This window comes from Muscardinus avellanarius, assembly GCF_963383645.1.
Source record: "Muscardinus avellanarius genome assembly, chromosome: 8".
NCBI classification, from domain to species: domain Eukaryota; kingdom Metazoa; phylum Chordata; class Mammalia; order Rodentia; family Gliridae; genus Muscardinus; species Muscardinus avellanarius.
The window spans coordinates 63543488-63571342 of NC_137794.1; the positions used below are offsets into that span (position 1 = coordinate 63543488).

At 39.1% G+C, this 27855-nt stretch overlaps 1 protein-coding gene and 1 pseudogene across 2 annotated transcripts in view; one reads left to right on the top strand and one right to left on the bottom strand.

Moving 5' to 3' along the window:
* AK9 (adenylate kinase 9) overlaps window positions 1–27855 on the bottom strand; it is a gene marked incomplete at both ends in the record, with an annotated part of 127265 nt that overhangs the window by 22676 nt on the left and 76734 nt on the right. Inside the window, 9 exons of the mRNA XM_080700098.1 lie at window positions 4315–4380; window positions 6482–6701; window positions 8398–8522; window positions 9930–10190; window positions 17417–17629; window positions 23072–23193; window positions 23538–23738; window positions 24630–24722; window positions 25138–25260. Coding sequence (XP_080556224.1) covers window positions 4315–4380; window positions 6482–6701; window positions 8398–8522; window positions 9930–10190; window positions 17417–17629; window positions 23072–23193; window positions 23538–23738; window positions 24630–24722; window positions 25138–25260 — 1424 coding nt within the window. The remainder of the gene's footprint in view (window positions 1–4314; window positions 4381–6481; window positions 6702–8397; window positions 8523–9929; window positions 10191–17416; window positions 17630–23071; window positions 23194–23537; window positions 23739–24629; window positions 24723–25137; window positions 25261–27855) is intronic.
* LOC308265964 (large ribosomal subunit protein eL21-like) lies at window positions 25163–25644 on the top strand (annotated as a pseudogene). The gene has a single exon. The product of its transcript is annotated as a large ribosomal subunit protein eL21-like (transcript).

Consider the following 27855-nt stretch of genomic DNA (forward strand, 5'->3'; position numbering starts at 1 on the left):
CTCACTAAGTAGCTGAGGCTGTCTGCGAACCTCAATCCTCCTGTCTCAGCCTCCCAAATGCTGGAATTACAATCGTGCGCCATCACGACTGGCCATGAAAGATTATTAAAGACTGTGGCAGGATCTTGGCACTGAGTTGTGCGTACAGACTGTGAGAGCTATGGTTCCCTTCACACAGAACTGAACCCTGTAGCATGCACCCTGCGCTGACTTCCCTGCTCTCCCCACAGGGTTCCTTTCAGCCGTAGCATTGCCCTTCAGTCAGGAGTCGGGGAGTTAACTTGGGTAAATGTAAAAGTGAACTTTTTTTTCTAAAATAAAACACATATGGACCAATATAGTTACCATGTTTTTACAATATTACATGGAATAAGAGTGAGTCTAACAAGATTGTGGAAAACCAAAATGTATGTGTTAATTCTAGAGCAACCACTAAAAGAATAAAACAAAGAGGTATGACTAAAAAGCCAACATATAATTAGAATGATTTCTAAAATGTATTCGAATAACTCAAAGAAGGCTGGAAAGGGCAAAAAGGGAAACAGAAAACAGAAGGGAAACTGGGCATGGTGGTGGACACCTGAAACCCCAGTGACTCAGGGGGAGGGGGCTGAGGCAAGAGGATCACAAGTTCTGGGCTAGCCTGGCCAACTTGATGAGACCCGGTCTCAAACCGAAACCCAAATCAAACAAACACAAAGAAAACAGGAATAAATGGAAAGCACATAAAATCTACGGTCTCAGAGAAGCAGGACTAGATTTTGGGTGAACTGTATTGCAACTTTCTTTCCGTAGGGAAAGGTGGGGTGGGCTGCATCGGGGCAGGTGTTTATGCAGGAGAGTGATGGAGACTACAGTCAGGGTGCTTATGATTAGAAAGAGCCGAGTTCTGAGGGCTTTCTCACACAGGTGCACATCATTCAGATCACTGGATTCCCTTCTTACACTGTGGCGTGAATGAGTTGCCTTTCACCCTGGTATGATGCTGGGAAGTTTGGTTTTCAGTGTCTTGAGTCACAGTCTCCAACCCATACATCTCTCCATATTTTGTTTGTTGTTTCCTCCTGACGTGCCCTCTGCACATCGGCCTTTGGGCTTAAACACTCTGCCTTCTCCCTGGCGGAGGGCAGAGATGGTACTTGGTCTGGAAACTTGTCTTACCCTTGTTTGCATCCTGACTTTGGTTTCCCGCAGTACTTAGGATATGCATTACTCCGTCATAATCTAACCTCTTTGCTCATTGCTTCCCTGGCGTCCTGTTCTGGATCCTCCTGGCTTTCTCCCTTTTGCCTTTCAGTGGCTACCCAACACCTGACAGAAGAGACACAGGTACCAGGGAAGGAGCAAGCAGACAAGGAGAGAGAAGCAAGCCAGAGTGGCAGTATTGGTATTTACATTCTAACATTCTTTAGTCACAGAGTCTGAAGCTCCACAAGATGGCAACGTTTTCCTATAAAATTAATGCATGCAGTCACTGTGGGCCACTGAAGTGGTTTCTAATATTATAATGTTTTATTTGCTGCTAAAAAGTCAGCCATTAAAGGCAGCGATTTGTGTTTAGAGCATCTAAAGAGGACAACCCGGGAAGGGTTTTGTCTACGTGTGACTTCAAGTGAGTTTTAAAAAAGAGAGTCATCCTGTCTTGTAATCCCCGTACTTGGGAAGCTGAGCCAGCGTGAGGCTACTTAGTGAGATCCTGTTTTCAAATAAAAAAATTAAAAAGGGCTGGGGGTCTAGCTCAGAGGTAGAATGCCCCAGGTTCAATCCCTAGTGTTCCCCTCTCACAAAGGTGAGTTATGAAGCTACATATTTTGCAGCTTAGAGAGGTGGATGAGAAACTCTCTGCCTCTGCTCCAGACAGTGAACTCCAGGGTATGTGTGGAATCAGAATGGATTCATTTCAGGCCGTCACATCAACAGTTATGACAATCACACCAAGCGATCCCATAGGCACCATTTTGTTCAGTGTCTGAGGTAGTAGCAAGACACACTGTACAAAATTTTCATAAATGGTATTGGAGAAAAGAGTCAATGCACAGTTATAATTTATAATTCATCAAAAATATCAGTTCTCTTCCAAAAGTTTGTTGTATAAATTAATTGTGTGGGCTGGGCCAGGTGGCTCATGCTTGTAGCACCAGTGTTTTAGAGGCTGAGACAGGAAGATCACAGGTTCTTGGCCAGCCTTATAAACTTATTGAGACCCCCTGCAACTTAGGGAGACTTTGTTTCAAAATAAAAGAATAAAATAAAGCTGGGAGTGTAGCTTAGAGGTACAATGCCCCTGGGTTTAATCCCCAGTACCACAAAACAAGCAAATTATCAAACAAACAAAATTTATTATTATTATGATTATTATTATTAATATTATTAATATTATTGGTTGTACTGAGGTTCCTGGAAACCCTTCTACCTCTAGGCTACACTCCCAGACCTATTTTATATTTTTATTTGGAAAAAAGGTCTCTTAAGCCAGCAAGGCTGGCTTCGAACCTGCGCGATCCTCCTGTCTCAGCCTCCCAAGCGCGGGGAGTACAAGTGTGCACCACCACGCCTGGCAAAATTTATTAATTTTATGTGATACCTAGCCAATTTTATAAAAGAATAAGCCTTAGGCAAGATAAATTACAAAATCCTATTTAGTCAATAAAATAGAATATTGGATCTTTGAATTAAAAATAAGAATAAATAACGTGATTCTCTTTTTATACTGGCCATTGAACCCAAGGCCATTACACCTGTGAGCTGTACCCCCAGGCCTATTTATTTATATTTTTATTTATTTTGGGAAACTGCATATTGAACCCAAGGGCATTCTACCTATGAGCTACACCCTCAGCCCTATTTTATTTTGTATCTTATTGTGGTACTGGGGATTGATCCGTGGGGTATTCTACCTTTGGTGTGAGCTACCCACCAAACCCTATTTTATTTTTTATTTTGAAATAAGGTCTTCATAGATTTATGAGAGTCTCATTACTTGCTGAAGCTGTCCTTGAACTGTGATCCTCTTATCTCAGCCTCCCAAGTACTGGGATTACAGGTGAGCACCACCACGCCTGGCAGTCTAATGGTTTTAGATACTTTTGATTGTGGGCACTTCATTCTGACAAAGCAGCCATTGTTTGGGCCCCTCTTCTGCAGTATTTCATGCCCACAGTTAGTTACAGGTGCATTGTGTCATTGGTCCTTTGTATAGAAGACCAACATAGCCACACCAGGGAGATGCGTGGTTACACTGTAGCAAGTTCATACTTTCTGTTATTCTTCTTTTTCACCGTTTTCTGTTTTTTCTGGGCATTTTTATATAGATGGAAATCAGATCATAGACTGGTCAGTCTTGAAAAGATGTTATCAGGGTGTCTCAAACCAAAAGGCAGGGCTATGCTATCATTTGCCTTGGTCATGTGGTTACTTGTAGGCTGACTGTAAATATGAGCCTCAGTTCTTCTGTAGGACAGCTTGTCTAGTTTCACTTCCTCTTGACTTCTGCATTGAGCTGCTTGGCTGAAGCAGTCAGGTCAGCTAAATCGACTGGGGAGTATCTGATATCAAAATAAAAACCCATAATCCTCAAGGTGTAGCCTCTTAAAACAGCAGACAGGGAGAAGGAGCTGTATGGAGCATCCTGTGGAGGTGTCTGGCTGTAAGCGTCCACAGGCTTCCCTCATTTTGCTCCATATCCTGAGATAATCAACATCTTACTTCCAGCTTATAGTCCCTGTCTACCTTCGCTCCCAAGACCTGTCTCTCGGTGGCATTGGCTGGAAGTGTGAAAAGCAAAGATGAAAACCCAAAAGAAGAGTCGGATACACTATTATATTTGCATTAAACTATGTAAACATCTTTAGAGTCTTTCCTTGAAAGTGTTCATTTTTTTCTGATTCTAAATGTAATAAAAGGTCATTGTAAATAGTTGTGGCATACCAAAAAGAATAAAGAAAATAAATATGATGTGTAATTTCACTAATCCTGTATAAATTTGGTGTAATTCCTTTACAGCTTTTTAAACACATTTTTAAATTTTACCCTGTTGGGATTATGGGTGATAAATGTTCTTTAAAAAAAACCAAACAATTTGCTGGGTATGGTGGCACATGCTTGTAATCCCCACGTTTGGGAGGAGGAGACAGGAGGATCACGCAGGTTTGAAGCCAGTTGCGCTGGCTTAAGCACAACTTTTGTTTTGTTTCCAAACAAAAAGTATAAAATAGGTCTGGGAGTGTAGCCCGGAGGTAGAAGGGCTTCCAGGAACCCCAGGAACCCCAGTGCCACCAAAAAAACAAAAGCAAAAAACATAATTTTATTACTTACCTCCACTTTCTTTTTTTTTTCTCTCTCTGAAATAAGTTCTGCCCTTCTTTTAGCAATCGTGTCCTCCTGTTAAAGAAACATTTAAAAATTTTAAAATAAATTGACAAAATTATTTTCTAAGTATTGACTTTTTTTTTTTTTGAGGTAGTAGGAATGGAACCCAGGGGCATTCTACCTCTGAGCTACACCCCCAGCCCTATTTTTTTATTCTTTATTTTGAAACAGGGTCTCACTAAGTTGTAGAGGGCCTCACTAAGTTGCTGAGGCTGTCCGTGAACCGTGATTCTTCTGTCTCTGGGATTACAAGTATGCGTCACCACACCTGGCTTATTGGCACATTTTTTCCAGGTGGAAAAAACATTTGGGTGGAGTGATGGGGAACTTTTCAGGAAAGACCGTGATGTTGGTAATTATGTTGTTTGCATCCTTGAACTCTGGGGTCTCTTGATCAGGTATCTTCCCTCAAGAGGGATGAACAGCACTTGGTGTCAGTCACTCTCTTCACAAATTTCAGAACCCCTTTTCAAAATTTATTATGCATTTGTTTTTGGTGACAGTGGATTTTGTACATGGAGAAATCGAGACGTATTTGGAAGTAACTTGTTGAAATTTTTTGGTAATCATTTACCTTACCATTAAAATAAAATAATCTAAAGAAAGCTAGAAATAGGTTTGTACATCTGAGGAAAGCATATGTAATTTGGAGATGGCCACAGGGTAAATGATAGTCCTCCAGCTTATCAAGGGCCCTCTATATCTAATGTGATGGGTCATTAGACATATCCCCAAGGTTTGCATGGAAACTAAGTTTCCCCCAGGTTTTGAGGCTGGTTGGCTTAGGAATTTCCAAACTGGAATCTCTTTAAATACTTAAGACTTAACATACATATTCTTTTTTTCTTTTCTCTAGTGGTACTGGGGTTCCTGGAAAGCCTTCTACCTCCGGGCTACACTCCCAGACCCATTTTATATTTTTATTTGGAAACAGGGTCTCTTAAGCCAGCGCAGCTGGCTTCGAATCAGCACGATCCTCCTGTCTCCGCCTCCCAAGCACGGGGATGACAAACGTGCACCATCACGCCCGGCTTAACATACATATTCTGAGTCTACTTTCCCTTCTCTTCTTTCACTCAAATCAGCAGTCAGTGGCATTTAACTAATAATGCACATGTTTGGGTCGCCAGCACTGTTTTGAGCACTATATTATATAGTCTTTCATTTTCTGCTCTAAATAAACAAACCAGATCCTACTCTAAAGGCGAGTTAACAAAAATTCAGAGGTGTGTGAAAACCCAGGGTGTGTGAGGATGGTTTAAGACAATCCCAGAGAAGGGAATGGAGAAGCATACGGTGTGGAGGCGGCTGAGGAAAAGGGTCTGCCTTTGTTCCAGCTGAGAAATACAGTCAGGGAGAGCATTTAGAACAAAACTGGAAGGTCAGGACCCAATAGGAACACTTGAACAAAGTAGGGTTTTAGGAAAAGTAGCCTGGAGTAGATGGCAGGATGGCCTCCTGGGAGCAGGGATGAAGCCTGCAAGGACGATGAGGAGGTCACTGGAGAGTGCTGGTGTGAACCCAGAAGGGTCTGAACCCAGGTTGAGTTAGTGGGTGCGAAAAGAAAGGGGGTTATGAATAAGCTCCTGAAACCTAAGTTCCCAGACCATGTGATGACTAGGTTGCTTTGTGTCCAACAGAGGGAAGCCTTGGCATATTATCTCTTTCTTTCTTTCCTTTTTTATCTTGGAGAGAGAAACTTAATATACTGATGATTAAAAAAAAATCTTAGAAACTGGGTGTAGTGGTACAGGCCTGTAATCCCAGTACTTGGGAGGCTGAGACAGGAGAATGGCAGGTTTGAGGGCAGCCTTAGCAAGTAGTGAGATTCTCATCAACCTAGTGAGACCCTCTTTCAAAAATAAAAATAAAATAGGTCTGGGGTTGTAGCTCAGAAGTAGAATGCTCCTGGGTTCTATCCTTGTACCAAGAAATAATAGTTTTATAATCTTATAATTCTTGGCCCTTATTATAAGAACTCAGTATTTATTAAAAATGTTTTCATGCTTGCTGTGATATTAAAATCAGAAAGGTACATTCTTGTAAAGACCACTTTATAGTTTGAATAGGCGCTAAACAGATTTATTCTCATGTATTTGTATTGGTTATGTACCCTGATTTTCGTCTTCAGGTCTTTGATGAGTTTTTTCCTTTCTGCTTTCTTCTGCTGTTTCAGTTTCCACTTTTCAATTTTGGAGGGAAGGAGGCGATCAGAAATATCTTGATCATCAACTTGTATAAAAACGGCAGCATCTGGGAAAAATCCATGCTCTCCCAGAAACAGGGCCTCTTCTGGATACCGTGGGAAGCCATCTAGTATAAAACCTGTAGAACTAGGTGGAAACTTTCAAAATTTACTTTATTTTCTTAAAATATTATATTATAGATTTATATATATTTATATTATATACTGTTATATCTCTCTGTATTATAGATGAAAATGCCCTGATGAATCTCAACTTTAAGTCAGATGTGCAATAAATAGTTTTAATACTTTACCATAGTATCTTTCATTTCTTTCATATTTATAGTTGTATACATGATACTTCTTTAAAATATGTGAAATTGAATTAAATAAAAATATTTTATGCTTATATTTATAAGATCATAGTCAATCAGCTTACAGATAGTTACTATTTAATTACTATTACTATTTAGTAAGCTTTTAGGCTTATTAAAAGTTGGAAGAAGATCACAGGAAAAGAGAAAATAGAGGAGTTCCAGCCTAAAAAATATGTCACCCTTATGTAAAGAACTCATGTGGCTGTCCTACTATTAGTGGGAACCCTCAACTTTGGTAGTTTTTCTTCTAACAGTGCTTGTTTTCATGAGATGATGCATACACTCTTCCTTGGGTCTCCTCACAATCAATGACAGTTATCGTGTATTCCGGTTTCTATGTGTAAGATGTTTATATGCAACCGGGCTGTCAAAACTTGCCCAAGTATGATGGAACTTTAAGGTTCTTAAAAATAACAAATGTGACACATTTTCCTTAGGCAGTACTTACAAAACAATCAGGCTTTGAGAACCTGGCTTTATTTAGTTGAGAGAATCAATATTGGTCTCTTTTTAATTAAGAGTTTATCTTGGCTATCTAAAATTTGATCTAAGTATTTAAGCAAGTTTTCTTAATAAAACAGGACCTTTAGGAACATATGAGAGCTTCAGCTTTCAAAGATGTTAATTCTAAAGTGTTATTCTTCCTTTCTTATTAGGTAGGTAAATTTGCATATATTGGCCATAATATGCATTTTTCCCCTCAGGAATGCCCTCAGCCTAGTCTTCTAGGAGAAAAAATTTCAAGGTGTTTTAGCCATTGCTTCTTTGTCAATGACTCCCAAGTGTTTGCTTCTGTACCCCAACTCTCTTCTGAGTTTTGATTCAGAATTTCCAAGGAGTTGCTCAGTATCTCCCCCTGAATGCTCTTCAGGAGTGACATGCATGTTTTGGCAAAACCAGGCTTACTGTTGTCCTTCTGAACTGCTTTCCTCAAACCTATCAGTCCTTAATTGCTAAACTGAAGCCTAGGTCCTAGTCTCATACTCTGACAGATTCTGATTTAATTGCTTTGGGATGGGACCCTGGCAGCATCAGTATTTTTAAAAAACTCCGCGTGTGTGTGCGTGTGTGCGTGCTTGTGTGTGTGTGTGTGTGCGTGCGCGCGTGTCTGTTTGTCTGTCTGGGGATTAAACCCAGAGCCATTTTATCTTAAAGCTACACCCCAAGTTCTATTTTATTTTTAATTTTGGAACAGGATCTTGCTAAGTTGCTAAAGGCCTCACTAAGTTTTTGAGGCTGTGTTCGAACCTCTAATCCTCCTGTCTCAGTTTCCCAAGTACTTAGATTACAGGCATGCGCCACCATGCCTGATTTCACAGATGTTTTTAATGTATAGCTCAAGTGAGAATTATTAATTTACATGAATAGAAAAAAGAAAACTCTCAAGTTTCTGTTAGACTATATTTTACCTTTAAGATAAAGCAAATATAAATCAATAAATGCATAATCCTATACTAATCAAGGTACCGTATTGGTTCTTTAAACCACCAGTCAGAAAGAATGCCTTCAAGAATTTCAGGAGGCAGCGCGTCACCATCCACTAGGCTTGATTTGATTATTTCCTCTTCTTCTGTAAGGTGTACTTCTGGAGGCTAAAGACAAAAATCAGAAAATAAGACAAATTTAAAAGTCCGTATTAACAAATAATATAATTACTACAGAATAGATTAGGATGAGACCTATTTCCCCTCTGAGTTTTATTTTTTACTTTTTGTGGTGCTGGGGATTGAATACAAAGGCATTCTACTTCTGAGCTACACTCCCAGCCATATGTTATTCTATTATTATCATATTTTTTAGGTACTGGGAATGGAACCCAGGGGCATTCTACCTCTGAGCCACATCCCCAGCCCTATTTTTTATTCTATTTATTTATTTATTTATTTATTTATTTATTTATTGTGGTACTGGGGTTCCTGGAAGCCCTTCTACCTCCGGGCTACACTCCCAGACCTATTTTTACATTTTTTAAAATTTGGAAACAGCATCTCCTAAGCCAGCCAGCGCTGCGGCTGGCTTCAAACCTGTGTGATCCTCCTGTCTCTGCCTCCCAAGGGCGGGATTACAAGCTTGCGCCACCATGCCTGGCTTTATTCTTTTTATTTTGAAACAGGGTCTCACTGAGTTGCAAAAGGCCTAAGTACCTGTGGCTGTATAGCCCGGAGTATAGCCCGGAGGTAGAAAGCCTCTGGGTTCCACTCCCAGTACCACCAATAAATAAATAAATAAATAAATAGTAAAAAAATAAAAAAGAAAGCTCTCTAATATGCCTACTTAGAAGTCACATGTTTCAGAAAATAAAAAGAGAAAATGGAATAACTATAAAGAAGCAGAAAATATTTTATTGCAATAAAATATAGACCCATAAAATTTGAAAGTCTGGGTCAATATACATTTTTTGTTTGTTTTAAATTATTTTATTATACATCATAGTGAGGTTCAATGTGATAAAAAAATACACACACACAGATTTCTGTATATTTCCCTCCACATTTTTAAGTTAATAGAATATCAGTTTCTCTCTGACTCTACCAAATATAGGTGGAAAACATTTAAATGATATTTTTGAAGATGTGCCACATTACCTGTCAGGACACTACATGTCACTATCAAACTCTGTTTCAATTTGAAGTGTTATATATAATTATACCTGGGTCTCTTGATGACAGCTTATTTGAGAATAAAATGGTCTAGCTATATCAGAAATAATTTTAAAAGAGATTAGAATTAAAAGACCCCAGAAGTCTCCTTTTAGTTTCTTATTTTGAAACAAAGTCTTGCTAAGTTGCTAAGGTTGACCCTGAACCTACAATCTTCCTATTCCAGCCTCCGAGTATTAGGATTAGTCTAGGTAAATGATAAAACTGATAAAAGTCATTTTTATAGGCTAATTAATTTCTCATCTTGGGAAGTTTATAGATGTTTATACTACTTCAATTCTACTTCCCAAAGTAACATCAGTAAGTCCCACCAACCCTCAAAGACACAAAGAGGCTTACCGGCTTCTTTGTGCTTTCTTCCTCAATTTTGACGTTGGCCTGAGTCGCAAGCTCTTCAAGTTCTTGTTTTGTAGCTTGTTCCTCCTCAGAATCGTCCTCATACTCAGGTCCAAATTTCCTTTCAGCTTTGAGCAGTATTTTTTCTTGAAGAACTTCTTCAAACTGAATGTGAAAAATGCCAAATTTTTCTGCCAACTGTCTTCCACACACAGTTTTTCCAGAGCCATGGGGGCCCAGAAGGCATATTCTTAATGGAGGAGCCTGTCACAGAGGGAGAGGCAGAGAAGGATGGGACAGAGGGAGAGTGTGGAAAAGAAGTTTTGAGTAATCGAGGAAACATAAGGTTTATTAGCTGCTTTCCCTAGACCACTAGAAACGATCACTTCACAAACTCAAGGGTGTTTAGACATTACAATATCACTTAACATGATTTACTGCATCAACAATGATCCACAGGAAATATCAATGATATGGATATGATATGCCAAAAACATTTAATAAAACAAAATTAGCTTTTGTTTTATTTTTTTAAAATTTTAACATCAATAAAGAATGAAAAGACACTTTCTTAGTAGGATTAAAAAAGATCACTCTAGGGAGACTTCTGGGAAGATGGTGACCAAGAAAAGCGGGGCTTAAGAGCCCCGCTAACAACCAATCTCCATTACCACAAAATCAACGCCTTTCATAGCCAGAAAACACCATCACCAGAGAAACAAAAAAATCACCAGGCTCCAGAGAGAAAGCAGACTGAGAACAGAGCTCAGAGCCACAGAGGAGATACACCGGCCTCACGCCCGAGGACGTGCAGTGCCATACTTCTGGCAGCAGCGGCGACTTCACCAGACGGCTACACAAGCCGAGGTGAGCCGCTGCGGAACAGCCAGGCGGGATTTCTCGCCGCAGGTAAAATCTAAAGCTCCCAGTGGCTGAGCTCAGCACACACTGCAGGGATTCAGAGTGGAAATCAAAACCAAGAAGAAATACGCCAGACTCACGGCCGAGGGCGTAGCAGCAGCGCCATATTGCCACCAGCGGCAGCAGCAGAGAATTCACCGAATCCAGTACACCTACATCTGCGTACTCAAGAACAGTGAGTCAAATTGCGGGCCACAGAGGAGAAATCCCAGTACTGTACTCCCTGGGACTTGACTCAGTGGGGGAGGGGCAGTGGCAGAGATATCACACCATAGGAGAACGTGCAACCTGGCACCCCCCACAGTCTAAAGCAGCCTCTATTGACTCTCTGGGTCAGAGACTCTGTGATACAACCCAGTAAAGGAGTAGTGGGGTCTGAGATACTACTGACTCGAGATCCAGAACACCTTAAGTGAAGTCATAGTGATCCAAGGGAAGAACCCAGACAAGGCACAAACATCCGAAATCATGGGAAAGAGGAATAATACTGGAGCAATGAATGCCCACAACCCCACAACATCAGAACCCGATAAAACAGAAAATCAGAGATTTCTAGAAGATCAAATCAGGAAAACAACTGTAGAAATAATAGAGGTGCTTCGAAAAGAACTCAGAGAGCGCCCAAAAGAGATAAAGGATGCAATTAATGAAGTAAAGGCCTTAATTCAAAGCACAAACAACCGATTAGACCACATGGAGAACAGAATCTCGCTCTTAGAAGATGATCATTCCAAAAATGAACGCATAGTTTCTAATCTAGAAAAAAATATCCTACAGCAGGAATCTGACATTGAAGAAATATGGGCCCATTTTAAGAGAGCTAACCTAAGAATAATTGGAATAGAGGAGGGAAAAGAAAGTGAAACCAAAGGGATCAACAATCTCTTTAAGGAAGTAATAGCAGAATATTTTCCAAACATAGAGCAAGAGGTTGATACACAGGTCCAGGAAACTTATAGAACTCCCTTTAGACAGGATCGGAGAAGAGGATCCCCACGACACATAATTGTCAAAATGACCAATGTGGAAGCCAAGCAGAGAATCCTAAAGGCAACAAAAACAAAGGGCCAAGTGACATTCAGAGGCAAACCAATTAGAATCACTCCAGACTTCCCAAACCAAGTCATGAGAGCCAGAAGGGCTTGGAGTAACATATTCCAAACTCTGAAAAAAAACAACTTCCAGCCAAAAATTTCCTACCCAGCAAAACTTTCTATCAAATTAGATGGAGAAATAAGAAGCTTCCATGACAAACAGAAACTGAAGGAATTTATGTCTTCAAAACCAGCACTAGAGAAAATACTCAAAGAGATTAACTACAAAGAAGAAATAGGTAACACACACCAGAACCAGAAAAACAAGAGTTTCCATCCAACAGACAACTAAGATTGGTTATCTGTGGAGATTCATTACTTATGTTAGTCTTTTACCTATCTCTAAATGGTATTGTTTGCCTTTATTGTTGTTAATTTTTAGGATTTCTAGTTGGAATATTAATATACCTTCAGATATAGCATTTGGAAATATTTTATCCCATTCTATTAGTAACTGTTAACTCTGTTTACATTGTCTTTGGATATACAATATTTTTTTTTTTATTTTTTAGGGAGTTTGTATACTCTTCTGTTGCCTGTGCTATTGAAATCATATCCAAGAAATCACTGCCAATTTCAATGTTGTGAGGTTTTATGACCCAGATTTTCTCCTAAAAGTTTATAGTCTTAAGATTTATATTTAGGTCTTTTATCTAGTTTGAGTTAATACTTGTATGTGGGATTAGGTAAGGGTCCAATTTTATTCTTTTCCATGTAATTATTATTTTTCAACAATATTTAGTTAAAAGATTATTATTTCCACCACCAAATCTTTGTGGAAACCTTGTCAAAAATAACTTGACAATATAGGGAAGAAGTTAGCTCTAGGCTTGTATTTAACTCCAATGGTCTATATATCTGCCTTTAGAATAGTACTACACTGTTTCAATTATTGTAGCTTTATATGGTTTGAAATCAGAAAATATATATCTTCTAGCTTTGTTCTTTTTCAAGATTGTTTTGGGTATCTAGAGTCCATATTCCATATTAGGATAGATTTTTTTTTCTGAAAAATAAATATATAAATATATGATAGTTTCACCTAAAAAAAATAGGAAAAAAATATTCTCTGGTAAGAAAGAAAGCAAAAAGAAATATTGAAATGTTATCTTTAAGTCATCAAAAGCTTGGTATCAGACAAATGAAACTGTTATGTGAGATTATCATTTTTAATTTTGGATAAATTGCTATAATACTAGATGTCAACCACTAAGCCAAGCATGGGAAGGAGGGCTGGGGAGAGAATGGGGTGGGGATCGGGTGGGGGCTGACTGGGCGATGTGTGCATGTATGTCTACAAAAGTTTGTATCCCACTATGATGTATGAATACAGTACACCAATAAAAAAATAAAAAAGATCACTCTACCAAATAAAATGCCCACTAGTAATAAAATTTAGAGACATTTCCATTAATTCTTGTGATCTCCAGACAGAAGAGGAGGAAGCATAAAGCCAGAAGAATCATGGTTGTGCAAATTATCCAATGAATGATAAACTTGTCAAGGAGACTGGTGACAAATGGGCTGGAGGGGCAGCTAAGCTTTCTGTGAGTGTGGAAATGATTGAAACTGGTAGATGACAGCAACACCAGGCGCAGTGGCACACGCCTATAATATCAGTGCAGAAGAATCTCAGGTTTAAGGCCAACCTTACCAACTTAGCGAGGTACTATTTCAAAATGAAAAATAAAATAGGTATGGCGGTTTAGTTCAGAGGTATAACACCCCTGAGTTCAATACCTAGTACCAGGGGGAAGAAAAGTGGGCAGGTAATGAAGGGAAGGTATGGGTTTCAAGCAGCTGCAGAAGTGAGGAGTACAGTCTCATTATCTCTTGTCCTTTAGAAGGGAATACTCAGAGAAGAGTTCAAAGATGCAGGGAGAAACATAGCAGGGAAGAAAGAAGAACCAAGATAGCCAAGGAATAGGGAAGAATTTAAAGTGTGTGTGTGTGTGTGTGTGTGTGTGTGTGTGTGTGTGTGTTGCTAGGGATAGAACTCGGGGCTTTACACATGCTAGGCAGCTGCTCTACCACCGAGCCCCGGCCCCTGGGAAGAAAAGAAGTTTTTAAACACATTTAAGAAGATACTAAGACCATAAAATATTTGAAATATTTGAGTATTTGAAAAAGAGAACTATCAGAAAAAAGGAAGAGCTTTTAGAGATAAAAAAATGTGATGATAAAGTAAAAAATTCAATAGTACTTTGAAGTTCTTGCATTCTGTGGTGTGAAAAACCGGCGATTTCAGAGAAAATGTGCACTGTGCATATCCTGGACAATATAAGAAAACCAAGAATGAAGAAAATATTTTATGAGATTCCAGACATTGAAAGATATCATATACAAAGGAATGATAATCAGCATGGCCACATGAGGCTAGCACACAAGAAAACCGAATCTTTAATATTCCAAAAGGAAAGTGATTTGCTAATATTCCAAAAGGAAAGTGATTTGCTACCCAGATATGCCCCTATAGGTTGTCAAACATATGTGATAACCGAAGAATGACATTTCAGATAAGAATAAAAGTGAAAACGTGTTACAGCAAAATCAAGGTAAAGAAACAAAAACAAAGACTTGATAGAACTATTGATTTTGCCATGCAACATTTATTTATCCTTCTTGGGTTAACCTTAGTTGGCTTCCCCCACTGGAGAACATCTTTTATTGCTTTTATTTTGTTTTATTTTACTTTAATTTTTTTTGGGGGGGGTCTGGGGACGGAACCCAGGGTCATTTGACCTCCGAGCTATACCCCCTGCCCTATTTTTTATTCTTTATTTTGAAACAGGGTCTCACTGAGTTGCAGAGGGCCTCACTAAGTAGCTGAGGCTGTCCGTGAACCGTGATTCTCAGGTCTCAGCCTCCTGAATGCTGGGATTACAAGCGTGCGCCTCCACACCCGGCTTATTCTTATTTTATGTGCTTCCAGTGAACTTGATCCATCGTTAAAGAACTAAACCTCTCACAAGATTCAAGAGAACTGGTGTATCATTTGAAGAAAAAAAAAAGGAAGAACAGAGTAATAATGATAATAGAACGGCATGAAATTATGTAGCCATAGGGATCACATTCTAAATGCCCAGTGATAAAGTTGTTAGAGCAACACCACACTCATCCTTGAACCTCTCTGGCCACTAGCGGGGTCTGGCACTCAGAGGGTATTGAGAGAGCCGGCAGGGAAGGGCAATATTCCTGGCAAACTCACTGCATTGTGTGCTTTGCAGAACTGTGGAATCATCTGGAGGATTTTAGGATTCTGTCTTTATGGACTTGTATAAAATGAGGCAAAACATCCCAGTAGGAAATTAGACTAAGAGGAAATGGCTGCTGAAAGCAACAACAAAAGACAACAAATGGCCACAGTACCACTTACCCAGCAGATTGAGGGTTCTTAGTGAAGACATAACCAGCTACATCGAGAGTCCCCTGGACACCGTACAACTGAGCTTCACGAAAATGGACCATCCTACCCAGAAGAGTTTAAACTACATGCTCAGGTTATAGTGTGATCAAAAGTAATAATATAATATACCACACTTTCTTTATCTTCATTCAGTTACCCCATTTTAGGGATTTTTTTTTTTGTGTGTGGTACTGGGGGTGGAACCCAGAGGCTTTCTACCTCCTGGCTATACTCCCAGACCTTTTTTATATTTTATTTGGAAACAGGGTCTCACTAAGTTGCTGAGAGCCTCACTAAGTAGCTGAGGCTGGCTTCGAACCTGTGTGATCCTCCTGTCTCAGCCTCCCAAGCGCGGGTGTTACAAGCGTGCGCCACCATGCCCAGCCCATTTTAGGAAATTATTAATAAAAGGATTCAAGAGAGCAAAGAATCGTTTTCCCAAAGATTACTCAAGTACCAATTAATATCTATAATGATAAAGTCATTTTATAAAAAATACTAAAAAAATCTAAAAATAAATGTTAAAATGGTATGTGAAAGTGAAAATCATTAAGTGATCTGTGTAGAAATATATAAAATTTCTATGATATAAGCAAAAGAGATTATGAAATATGATGGCATTATACTTCTGAGCTGTATTCCTAGTTCTTTTTATTTTGAAACATGGCCTTACTAAGTTGCTGAGGCTAGCCTCAAACCTGTAATTCTCCTGTGTTAGCCTCCCAAATAGGACTATAGGCATGTGCCACTATAGTTGGTACCATTTTTATTTGAAGGGTATGATTCAGTATCATACAGTTTTGTGTACCCATCACTGTTGACCATCTTCAGGGTTTTCTCATGACTCCAAACTGGAATCTATTTGTTCTCATTAAACAGCTCTCATTCTCCTCCCCCTCTTCTATGCAAATATGTCTCTTCCAGGTGCCTCATCTAGATGGGATAAAACAGTTTTTGCCTTTTATGTCTCACTTTCATATTTCTTTTTTTTTTTTTTTTTGGTAGTACTGGAGTTCCTGGAAGCCCTTCTTCCTCCGGGCTACACTCCCAGACCTATTTTATATTTTTGAAACAGGGTTTCTTACGCCAGCACGGCTGGCTTCGAACCTGCGCGATCCTCCTGTCTCCGCCTCCCAAGCGCGGGGATTACAAGCGTGCGCCACCACGCCCGGCTCATATTTCTTAAAAAGAAGATGGAGGCCGGGCGTGGTAGCGCATGCTTGTAGTCCCAGCATTCGGGAGATGGAGACCAGAAGATCGCGGTTCACAGACAGCCTCAACTACTTAGTGAGGCCCTCCGCGACTTAGTGAGACCCTGTTTCAAAAAATAAAAATGGGACTGGGGGTGTTGCTCAGAGGTACAATGCCCCTGGGTTCTATCCCTGGTACTGAAAAAAAAAAAAAAAAGATGGATAACTTTCCCAAAAGAGATAAACAAATAAGAGTAAAAACTTTCTTATAAACAAAAGAAGGGGGGAGAAAGGAGGGGGGAGAAACTGTCTTATTCTATAGACAGGGTGATGCTAGCCATTTAATCAGTTTTAAACTGGTTTAACTGACCAAGGATAAGTCATCTCAGGGGAAAATTTTTTTTTCAATCCAATCAGTGCTGGTCATCACTCTTTAAAATTAACCAACCAGGGCTGGACTTGGGCTGAAATCAGGCCTCTGGGGGTGAACCAATCAAGAGCAGTGTCACCTGAGTCCTTCTGAGTCTGTAGGCCATGTTAACCCACCTGTCCTCAATTCCACAGTTTCCCCTAAGTCACTAGCCTGCTCTTCTCAGAGATACCAATCAGCGAATCCTAGCTGGACCTTAATCTACTAAGGCATAATTCAGCCAGGTCTTTTGACTTCAAATAAAAAGACAGATGTTAAGTGATGGTAGAAATCGAAATAGATAATTATTTTATGCTATATTGCAAAAGGTTGCTCTTTGGATTGGGGTATTTTCAGCATGTTACTCTATGAGACTGAGGACTTTGCTACTGACGAGATGATGGACACTGGCAATGATTCCTTTAAGAAGCACTCTGTGACACTCCCCGGGATAAGAATATCGTTTTCACCTTTAACGGTTCCTCATGAGCCACGTAATCCTCAGGATGCTCCAGAAACTTTTCCTTCGCCTCAGGACTTGAAAAGTAGTAGATTTTTTCTCGGTATTTAACTGCTTCTTCTGTGTTGCCGGGTTGTAGAATGAAGTTTTCCTTGAGAACCACTGGACAAAAGTGCTTCGTGTCTCCCAGATGCCTCCTCTTCTCTTTAATTCTTTCTTCATTCTAGAAATATTATTCAGTTTGGATAATATTATAAAAAGGCATTTGATGTAATATAAAAAAGGGACTTTAAAAAAGTCACCTTGAACCTGGATGTGGCAGTGCATACCTGTAATCCCAGTACTTGGAATGCTGAGATAGGAGGGTCACAGGTTTGAGGATCTCAGCAACCTAATGAGATCCTGTTTCAAAAAAAATAAAATAAAATAATAAGATCTGGTGGTGTAGCTCAGAGGTAGAATGTCCCTGTGTTCAATCCTCAGTACCACACAAAAAAGTCATCTTAAAAGCCAGGCGTGGTAGCGCACGCTTGTAATCCCTGCGCTTGGGAGGCGAGACAGGAGGGTCGCGCAGGTTCAAAGCCAGCCGCGACCCTGTTTCCAAATAAAAAAGTATAAAAATAGGGCCAGGAGTGGAGCCCGGAGGCAGAAGGATTTCCAGGAACCCCAGTACCACCACACACACAAAAGGTGATCTTAAATAATTTTTAATCTGTAACAATCCAATTTAAAAGCAATCCATACAAGTTATCTTTACAGTATTTTAATTAATTAAAAATCAGTTACTCATATTCTAACTTACACCCTTTGTTTTAAATTTTAATAAAGAAATAAAAGGTACTGAGAATGAAGGTGTGCCCAGTCCCCTCGATACATAGGTATAATAAAAATTTGCAGAATGTGCCGGTGCTGGACCACTGTGAGGTTAGTCTCTAAGTTAAAATTATTCCCAAGAAATCAAAACTGAGTCAGGGTCATAGTTTTTTTTTTTTTTTTTTCAGTACTGGGGATTGAACTCAGGGTTTTCCTACCACTGAGCTACATTCCCAGCCCGCCCTTTTTGAGACAGGGTCTCACCAAGTTACCGAGGCTGGCCTTGAACCTACAATTCTCTTGTCTCAGCCTTCCAAGTGGCTGAGATTATAGGTGTGTGTCAGGCATCTGGCTCTAACTTTTACCTGTTAGAAATTAAATGGGAGATGCCTGGCTCTGGATTTGAGTTATTCTCCCCACTTGGGGTTCTAGGGATTGAACTCTGGGGCATTCTTCCTCCAAGCTATATCACCAGACCTTTCTAATTTTTATTTTGAAATAGGATCTTGGTAAGGTGTTGAGGCTGGCCTTAAACTTGTAATCCTCCTGTCTGAACCTGCTAAGTACTGGAGTTACAGGCCTGTACCACCACACCTGTCTACTTTTTTCCTTTTAAATGTATATAGGATCAAATAATTATCTGGATTTTATTTAGTTAATAAATAAGTAATATGTATATATATATATTTTTTTTCTTTTTTTGTGGTACTGGAGTCCTGGAAGCCCTTCTACCTCTGGGCTACACTCCCAGACCTATTTTTTTTACACTTTTATTTGGAAACAGGGTCTCCTAAGCCAGCACGCGCAGCTGGCTTCGAACTTGAGCGATCCTCCTGTCTCTGCCTCCCAAGTGCGGGGATTACAAGCGTGCGCCACCACGCCCGGCTATTAAGTAATATATTTTCATTTGTGATAAACATATGTAAGGTTCTTTGAGGATTCTTGCAATTTATTAAACAATGAAAACACATTAAAAATTTTAATGTTACAAAATGCATGTTTACTGTAGATATTCAGACACACTGCAATGTATAAAGTGAAAATCTCCTCTTACCTTTTTCCTTCCAATACTATGTAAACATTCTAACAATTTTATGAGTATTCTTCCAAAACTCTGTTTTCTAAGCAATACTACTGATATGCAAACAAAACCAGATATATATATTTAGGCATAAATATTGAATTTTCAAAAATACATGGAATATTATATATAATTATCTTATAATATGCTTCTTTTGTTGGAAAGAAGTTGGTCACAAATTTCTATAAAGGTAAAAATGAGACTAATCAAAACCTTCCTCCCACCATTCTTGTTTACTTTTTCTATCAAGATATTTAAGCTTGAAAATGATTTAGGAAGAGCTGGGTGTGGTGGGGCACGCTTGTAATCCCAGTATTTGGGAAGCTGAGATAGGAGGGTTGCAGGTTCATAGTCAGCCTCAGATACTTAGTGAGGCCTTCCACAACTTAGTGAGACCCTGTTTCAAAATAAAGAATAAAAAATAGGAATGGGGGTATAGCTCAGAAATAAAATGCTCCTGAGTTAAAACCCCAGTACCAAAAAAAAAAAAAAAAAAAAAAAAGATTTAGAAAGTATAGTTTTTTTTCCTATAATGTGGAAGAGTTTAAACATAGGTAAACATAGGAATTATTTAATCAACAAATATACATTAGAAATCACTTATATGCGCTGGGCGTGGTGGCGCACGCTTGTAATCCCAACATTCGGGAGGCTGAGAATGGAGGATTGCAGTTCGCAGACAGTCTCAGCTACTTAGTGAGGCCCTCAGCAACTTAGTGAGACCCTGTTTCAAAAATAAAGAATAAAAAATAGAGCAGACGGTGTAAGTCAGTGGTTGAATGCTCCTAGGTTCCATCCCCAGACCCGCAAACAAAACAAAACAAAACAAAACAAAACACTTATAACTCCCCTTCTACTTTACTTTTGTTTAGGTTTTTATCTTTCTTCCTTAGTAAATTTTAGCAATTGATTTTTGGGGAATAAAATCCTTTTTATTTTGACTTTCAACTTTATTGATATGAAATCTATAGTTTGAAACAACCCCTAAAATTTTTTTTATTATATAACCATTTTTGTTTCAAATGTTAATTATTATTTATCTTTTTATTTAAAAATATTTCATAAAATGTATTAGGTAAATTGAATATAATTTTAGGAGTTCTGCTTGGTATGTATTACATTATGCTTTTTCTGTGTGTGTGTGTGGTACTAGGGGTAGAACCCAGGGGCTTTTATACCTCCGGGCTATACTCTCAGATCTATTTTATACTTGGAAACAGGGTCTCACGAAGTTTCTGAGGCTGGCTTTGAACCTGTGTGATCCTCCTGTTTCAGCCTCCCAAGTGCTGGGATTACAAGTGTGCACCACCACGCCTGGCTTTTTACATTATGCTTTAACAAGAAATTTAATAATATTGTCTTGGAAAGATGTAACATTTTAGTGAGTTTTTTTTTTTTTAGTGCATTGCAATTATACATCAGAGTGGGGTTCAATATGTTAAAACCTACATACACATAGCTTTGTCAGTTTTCCTCCTAATTTAGCTTGCAGGAAGTTTGTATGTCTTATTGCTCAATCAGTGAATTAACTTTGCTTTTTTTTTTGTGTGTGGGTCTGGGGATGGAACCCAGAGGCATTCGACCTCTAAGCTACACCCTCTGCCCTATTTTTATTCTTTTTATTTTAAACTGGGTCTCACTGAGTTGCAGAGGGCCTCACTAAGTAGCTGAAGCTGTCCGTGAACTGCAATCCTCCAGTCTCAGCCTCCTGAATGCTGGGATTGCAAGTGTGCGCCACCACACCCAGTTTAGTACATACTTTGTGTGTTCCAGTTAATATGTTTCATGGGCTGCTTGAAGTTATTTCACAGATCACTGATGCTCTCCTTATTTTTTTTGGTTTCATTTTAGGTAGTTTCTATCGATACTTCTTCAAGTTTACTAATCTTCTAAACTATCGTTATTCCTTTCAATGTATATTTCATTTCATATTTTATACTTTAAAATTCTAACAGTTCAGATTATGTAGTTATTATATCTTCTATATCTCTGCATAACTTTTTGAATTTATTGAATGATTTATAATAACTGTTTAAATGTCCTAGTCAGTAATTCTAACATCATTGTCAGTTCTGGATATTTCAGTTAACTAACTTTTCTTCTTATTATGCATCATTTTCCCTACTTGTTTTTAGATAATCTTTCAGTGGATGAAAGAATTTTACCTTGTATGTCCATAAATGTTCTTTTTTTTTTTTTGTGGGTCTGGGGATGGAACCCAGGGGCATTCGACCTCTGAGCTAAAGACCAAAGGCCACCGGGGCCCCAAATTACAAACCACTATTATTTTATTAGTGATAGATGCCTGAGTGGGGCACTAGTAAATGAAAATGGTCATCATCATTCTGGGGCCAAGGGAATATATTGGTGCCTGAGCATTTGTTTGAGAATCCTGCATCGCTGTTATCATGCAAGCTGCCTCTCAAAGACCCCATGACTGTGTTATATACACACACTTCTATTAAATTTATAAAATATTTACATCCTTAGTACCTGAATAATTTTTCCATGGGAATTTGTGTGTGTGTGCATGCGTGTGTGTGTGTGTGTGTGTGTGTGTGTGTGTAGTACTAGGGATTGAACCCAGGGTCCTTCTACCTTTAAACTATACTCCTAGCTCTATTTTTTAGTTTTATTTTGAAACGGGGTCTCACTAGGTTGATGAGCATCTCACTACTTGCTGAGCCTATTCTTTTTATTTTTTTTATTATTTTTTAAAATTTTTATTGGTGCATTGTAATCATACATCACATTGGAATACAAGACTTGAGAGGATATACAAGCACACATCATCCAATTAGCCCTCATCCAGTCCCCATCCCATTCCCTCCCCCTCCCTCGATCCCATGCTTGTTTGGTGATTAACTTTGATACATATGTTTATGTACCTCCTGCTTTTTAAAGAGGCTCCATCCTCCCCTATTCCATACCCTCTGATTGGTCACCTTAGTTGCTTCACTATAGGGCCCTTTCTATAGCTCGACCACTTCCTGTTGCCCCTTTCCTCCTAGTTATTGCTGATTAGGGGAAGCATCTGGTTTTAATTTTCTGCGATATTTCTCTGTGCATGCCGTGTTGCAAGTACCGATCCCACTCTTGACGGCCCCGGTAGTGGCCTGGCTACTCGGTGGACTGATTCAGACCTCGCTGGCTCAAGTAGCGAACTTGCCTCATGGGAGGCCCTGATTCTGGCCTTGCTGGCCCTGACACTGGCCTAACCCCTCAGCTGGCTCCGATCCTGGCCTCGGAGGCCCCAGCACCGGCCTTCCTCACGGCAGGCTCCGATGTTAGCCGATGGCCCCGGCATCGGCCTAACCCCTCGGCAGGCTCCGATCCAGGCCTCAGAGGCCTCGCTTCATGGAAGGCTCTGATACCGGCCGCTGGCCCGGCACTGGTCTAACCCCTCGGCAGGCTCCAATCCTGGCCTCCGAGACCCCAGCACCGGCCCTGCCTCGCGGCAGTGAGCCTATTCTTGAACCTGCAATTCTCCTGTCTCAGCCTCCCAAGTTCTGGCATTATAGGCATATGCCACCATGCCTGGCTCAGGAAAAAAAAAGTAAAAGTTTTCCCTTTTATTTTTTCCATGGGTGTCTTTTTCATACGAAGTAGCCCTGGCATGTCAGGAAGTCAAGTGAGGCTGAGCTAAGGGGAGAGAGTGCACAAACATATTGATTTATAAAGTTTAAGATTCCTGTTGTTAGTTATCATTCTGGATATGTACATTCCGGTGAGCTGTCAAATGAGAATGGGTAGTAAAAAAACCAATCATGCCTCTTCCTCCTCCTCCTCCTCTTCTTCCAGCTCCTCTTCGACTTCGGCTTCAGCCTGATAGTCTTCTGTTTCTTCATCATAATCTTCCATGGTTAACTCCCATGCACTGTATTGAAAAGGTTCTTAAAAAAAGAATAATTGAGAAGAATATTTTTAGGATAAAATATTTTTAGGATAAATAGTAGTCAAAAGTTAGAAAAACTAATTATTTTTATTTATGTCTGAGTTTTAATATGCATGAAAATAGGCCTTCACAAATTCTTCATGAGACAACTGGCCAGGATGGCCAATGTTGTGTGTGTCCCAGGCTTTTCTGCACTATGATAATTGTTAAATATTTATGTATCAGTCTTAGATATATTGAATACTTTACTTCAGAAGCCATCAAAAAAGGCCTTAAAGTTCCAACATGCTCTTAATACGCCTACTTGATCCTGATCATGAACATTAGGATTACAGCCCTTACTTTCCATAGTGTCAACTACTTTTTGAAGTAGTTCCTTTGGTGTTTTGTCAGCAACCTCCAAACTTAAGACTTGTGCAAATGACTCAGTAAGTGCTAATTCCAGCTGTTTCCAGGCGACAATGAAGGAATTAATCTGCTCTTTATATGGCTCCATTTCAGGAACATCAGGATAAGCGTCTTCTGGAAACTCAGGTAGTGTCACTTTTGAATAAAAGTTAAAGGAAAAGGAAAAGAGGCTTTAGATGTCCTATCTCTAGTCACATTGTCAAAATAATATATATGGAATCCAGGGGCATTTGACCTCTGAGATACACCCCTGCCTTATTTTGTATTTTTATTTTGAAACAGGGTCTCACTAAGTTGAGGAGGGCCTCACTAAGTAGCTGAGCCTATCTGCAGACTGTAATCCTCCTGTCTCAGCCTCCCAAATGCTGGGATTAAAAAGCATGTGCCACCATGCCCGGCTATTTCATCATAGTTTTAAACATTTGAAGGAGACTTAATATTCTAAGCAACAATATACTTATAAATTCATATTTTAATCATGTTTTGTTCCTTATAAGCTAAACATGAATTTAAAACACTATTTAAAAAGTCAAATTTAAAAAGTCAAATTAAGCTAGGCATGGTGATATGTCCCTGTGATCTCAGTACTTGGGAAGCTGATATAGGATGATTGCAGGTTCAAGGTCAACCTCAGCAACTTAGCAAGACCTTCAGTAACTTAGTGAGACTTTGCTTCAAATTTAAAAATAAAATAGGTTGGGGTGTAGCTGAGAGGAGAATCCCCAGTGCAAACACACACAACACAACACACACACACATACACACACACACCCCAAACTCAAATTGAATAATTAATAGAAGTTTCATATAGAAACTTTAACTATTTATTTAATGTATAAAATAAAATTTGAAGAAAGTCAGTGTTATAAGTTGGACAAATACATTTTTAAAGGAATAAACTAAATAAATAAATATCAATTGGCATAAAACATAGAAAAAAGTAAGTAGAAAGCAGATACTGTGCCCAAAATAAGGATTAGACTTTGTAAGAAATATGAAAAGCACTTTCATGTATCACAGACTAACCTGATTCAAATAATTCTTGAGTTTCCAGGACCTCTTTGGATTCTTTTGGAATTTCTGTTTCAGTAGTAGTAGTATCCTCAACAGGCTGAGAGACTTAGGAAAGAAATCTAATTGTTAGTGTTTTAACATTTTTTTTGTGTGTGTGTGGTACTGGGGGTGGAATCCAGGGCCTTTTCTACCTCCAGGCTATACTCCCAGACCTATTTTATACTTTATTTGGAAACAGGGTCTCACTAAGTTGCTGAGAGCCTCACTGAGTAGCTGAGGCTGGCTTTGAGCCATATGATCCTCCTGTCTCAGCCTCCCAAGCGCTGAGATTACAAGCGTGCGCCACCATGCCTGGCCCTAATTGTGAGTGTTTAAATTTTAAAATGCTATCTTTTGGTGGGTGTGGTGGTGCACACTTGTAATCCCAGTACTTGGGAGGCTGAGACAGGAGGATCGTGGGTTCACTGCCAGCTTCTGCTACTTAGTGAGACCATGTTTGAAAATAAAGAATGCTCTTTGCCGCCATCTTCCAGTAATTCGCCAAAATGAGGAACACAAAAGGGACGAGGAGAGGAGCCCGTTACATGTTCTCCAGGCCTTTTAGGAAACATGGAGCTGTTCCTCTGGCCACATATATGCGAATCTACAAGAAGGGTGATGTTGTAGACACTAAGGGAATGAGTACTGTTCAAAAGGGAATGTCTCACAAGTGTTACCATGGCAAAACTGGAAGAGTCTGTGATGTTACCCAGCATGCTGCTGGCATTGTGGTAAACAAGCAGGTCAAGGGCCAGATTCTTGCCAAGAGAATTAACGTGCATATTGAGCATATTAAGTACTTTGAGAGTTGAGACAGCTTCCTGAAGTGGGTGAAAGAAAATGATCAGAAGAAGAAGGAAGTCAAAAGAAAGGCGCCTGGGTTCAGCTGAAGCGCCAGCCTGCTCCACTCAGAGAAGCACACTTTGTGAGAACCAATGGAAAGGAGCCTGAGCTGCTGGAACCTATTCCCTATGAATTCATGGCATAATAGGTGTACAAACAATAAATAAAGTCCCCTGGGCTGTAAAAATGGTGTTAGTGAGTAGAAGCGTGGCGTCTTCTCCCCCAAAGAAATAGTTAAAGCAAGATTTTTAAAGCATGTCATGTCTTTACTATTTACATTTAGTATTATTATTGCTGATTAGCTTATTGTGTGTCAAGTGTACTCAATAGGTTAGAAAATGGCCAAATACTATTTAGGAAATATTTATACTGGTTTGAAGATGGTCTAAATCACCATGGGGAAAATATGTACAAAAATAAGTGGAAGGTAATATGTTATATAAGTTCAGGAAAAATCAGTTTTTCAACTATATTGTAAATAGCTAGAGTTTAAGGATCCGGAATTTGCCTGTGAAGCCTACTGCTTAATAGCATTCTGTTTTTTAACGAGTTAGTTACTAGTTCTGAATTACTTTAACCATTAATGGAGCAGGGCTCAGAAAACAAATATATAAAAACATTCGTCTTTGTCCTATAATATGCTACCATAGAACTCAGTAGTTTGTACGTAATAGTTGATCTTTCATAGCTTTGGAGGCTGGGGAGCCCAGGGTCAAGATGCTAGCATGTTTGCTATCTGAGGCCTGGTTCCTACTGCTGTATCCTCATCTCCCCAAAGAGGATGGGGGCAACTAGGTAGGAATAGTCTAGTTGCTTCAGCTCAATTCTAAAGGGTGCTAGTATTCACTAAGGTGTAGGGCCCGGGTCCTCTTCTAATGCTTCTCTTAAGGCCCTACCTCTTGTGAGGATTGGGTTTCAACATGAATTTTGAGAGGGAAAAACAGCATGGGTAGTGTTATTTGGTTTAGCTGAAATGGAAACTGGCTTCTCATTTAACTCATCTGTGTGCATTTTATCCCACTTTAAATAAACATCTCTATCCTTGAAACAAAAAAAAAAAAAAGAAAAGAAAAAATAAAAATAGAGCTAATCTTGGAGATAAAATTCTGCTGAGTTTAATCCACAGTTCTGCAAAATAAATAAAGTGCTATTTCTTTATAAATATTATTGCACAAAGAAAATTCAAAACATAATTTAAATTTTATATGTCTCATTGAAAAATAGAATTCTTGGATAAAAACAGCATTTTATGCTATTTTATGTGGCAAAAAATTAGTATTCTAAGTATATAATAAGACATTAACTAGAATAAAAATTGACACATGGTATATTCAATTCTAGTTGATGACTTTTAAGTATTTTCAAAATTCTGTTAATATGACATCAGATTTGCAGTGTGGTATTCCTTTTAATTTTTCATTAAAATATCCATGAAGGGCCTGTGGGTGTACCTCAGTGGTTGAATATCTGCCTAGCATGCACAAGGCTCTGGGTTCCATTCCCATCCTGAAAAAAAAATCTACAAAATATCCATGGAGACATTCCAGAAGACCACAGAGTAACAGTGAAAGACAGTGATATAGCAAAGCCCCAGTTCTGGGTGTAATTATGGAAAAATTGAGGAGAATCCCAGCTAATTTCACTGTTGAAGACACAGACTGTAAACTCTTTCTTGGATAATATAAGATGTGACTCACAGACCTAGCATGGATGGTTTCAGGGAAGACAGAACTAATGATCTATCTTCTTACCACACAATCTGCCCCCAGACACTATATGTATGTAATAATATATTACATATTATATAACTAATATTATATATTAATTAATACTATATATACTATATATAATATGGAGAAACACACACACGCATTGCCATTCTAGAAACCTTCTGTGAAAATCTTTTGAGTAAGTTAATCTTTGGTTCTCTTTCAACAGAATCTATAATGTTTAATACTTATTAGAGCAGGATGTAGAAAGGGACAAGATGAAGGTTGACCTGGTGTTCGCATGTTTAATTATAAATTTCTCTATTAATAAAAGCATTATAAGCTACGGCAAAGAGAACATTGAGACTACACATATAATTATAAATTGCCTTCATTTTTCTGGCTTTATCGGAGACAGGAGTGGTTGAGGATGAAGAAGATCTAGCCTCAGTCAAGAAGGGCCATACGTGATGAGTACTTGCTAAATATTACAGCTTATTGCACGTTAATTTATATATGTAAGGTCTCTATCTAAAAGTGCAAAGCAAGAAGAAGTTTAGATGAAAGAGGTGTGTGTGTGTGTGTGTGTGTGTGTGTGTGTGTGTGTGTGTGTGTGTTTTGGAGTTGGGGGTATTGTTCTTATAAAT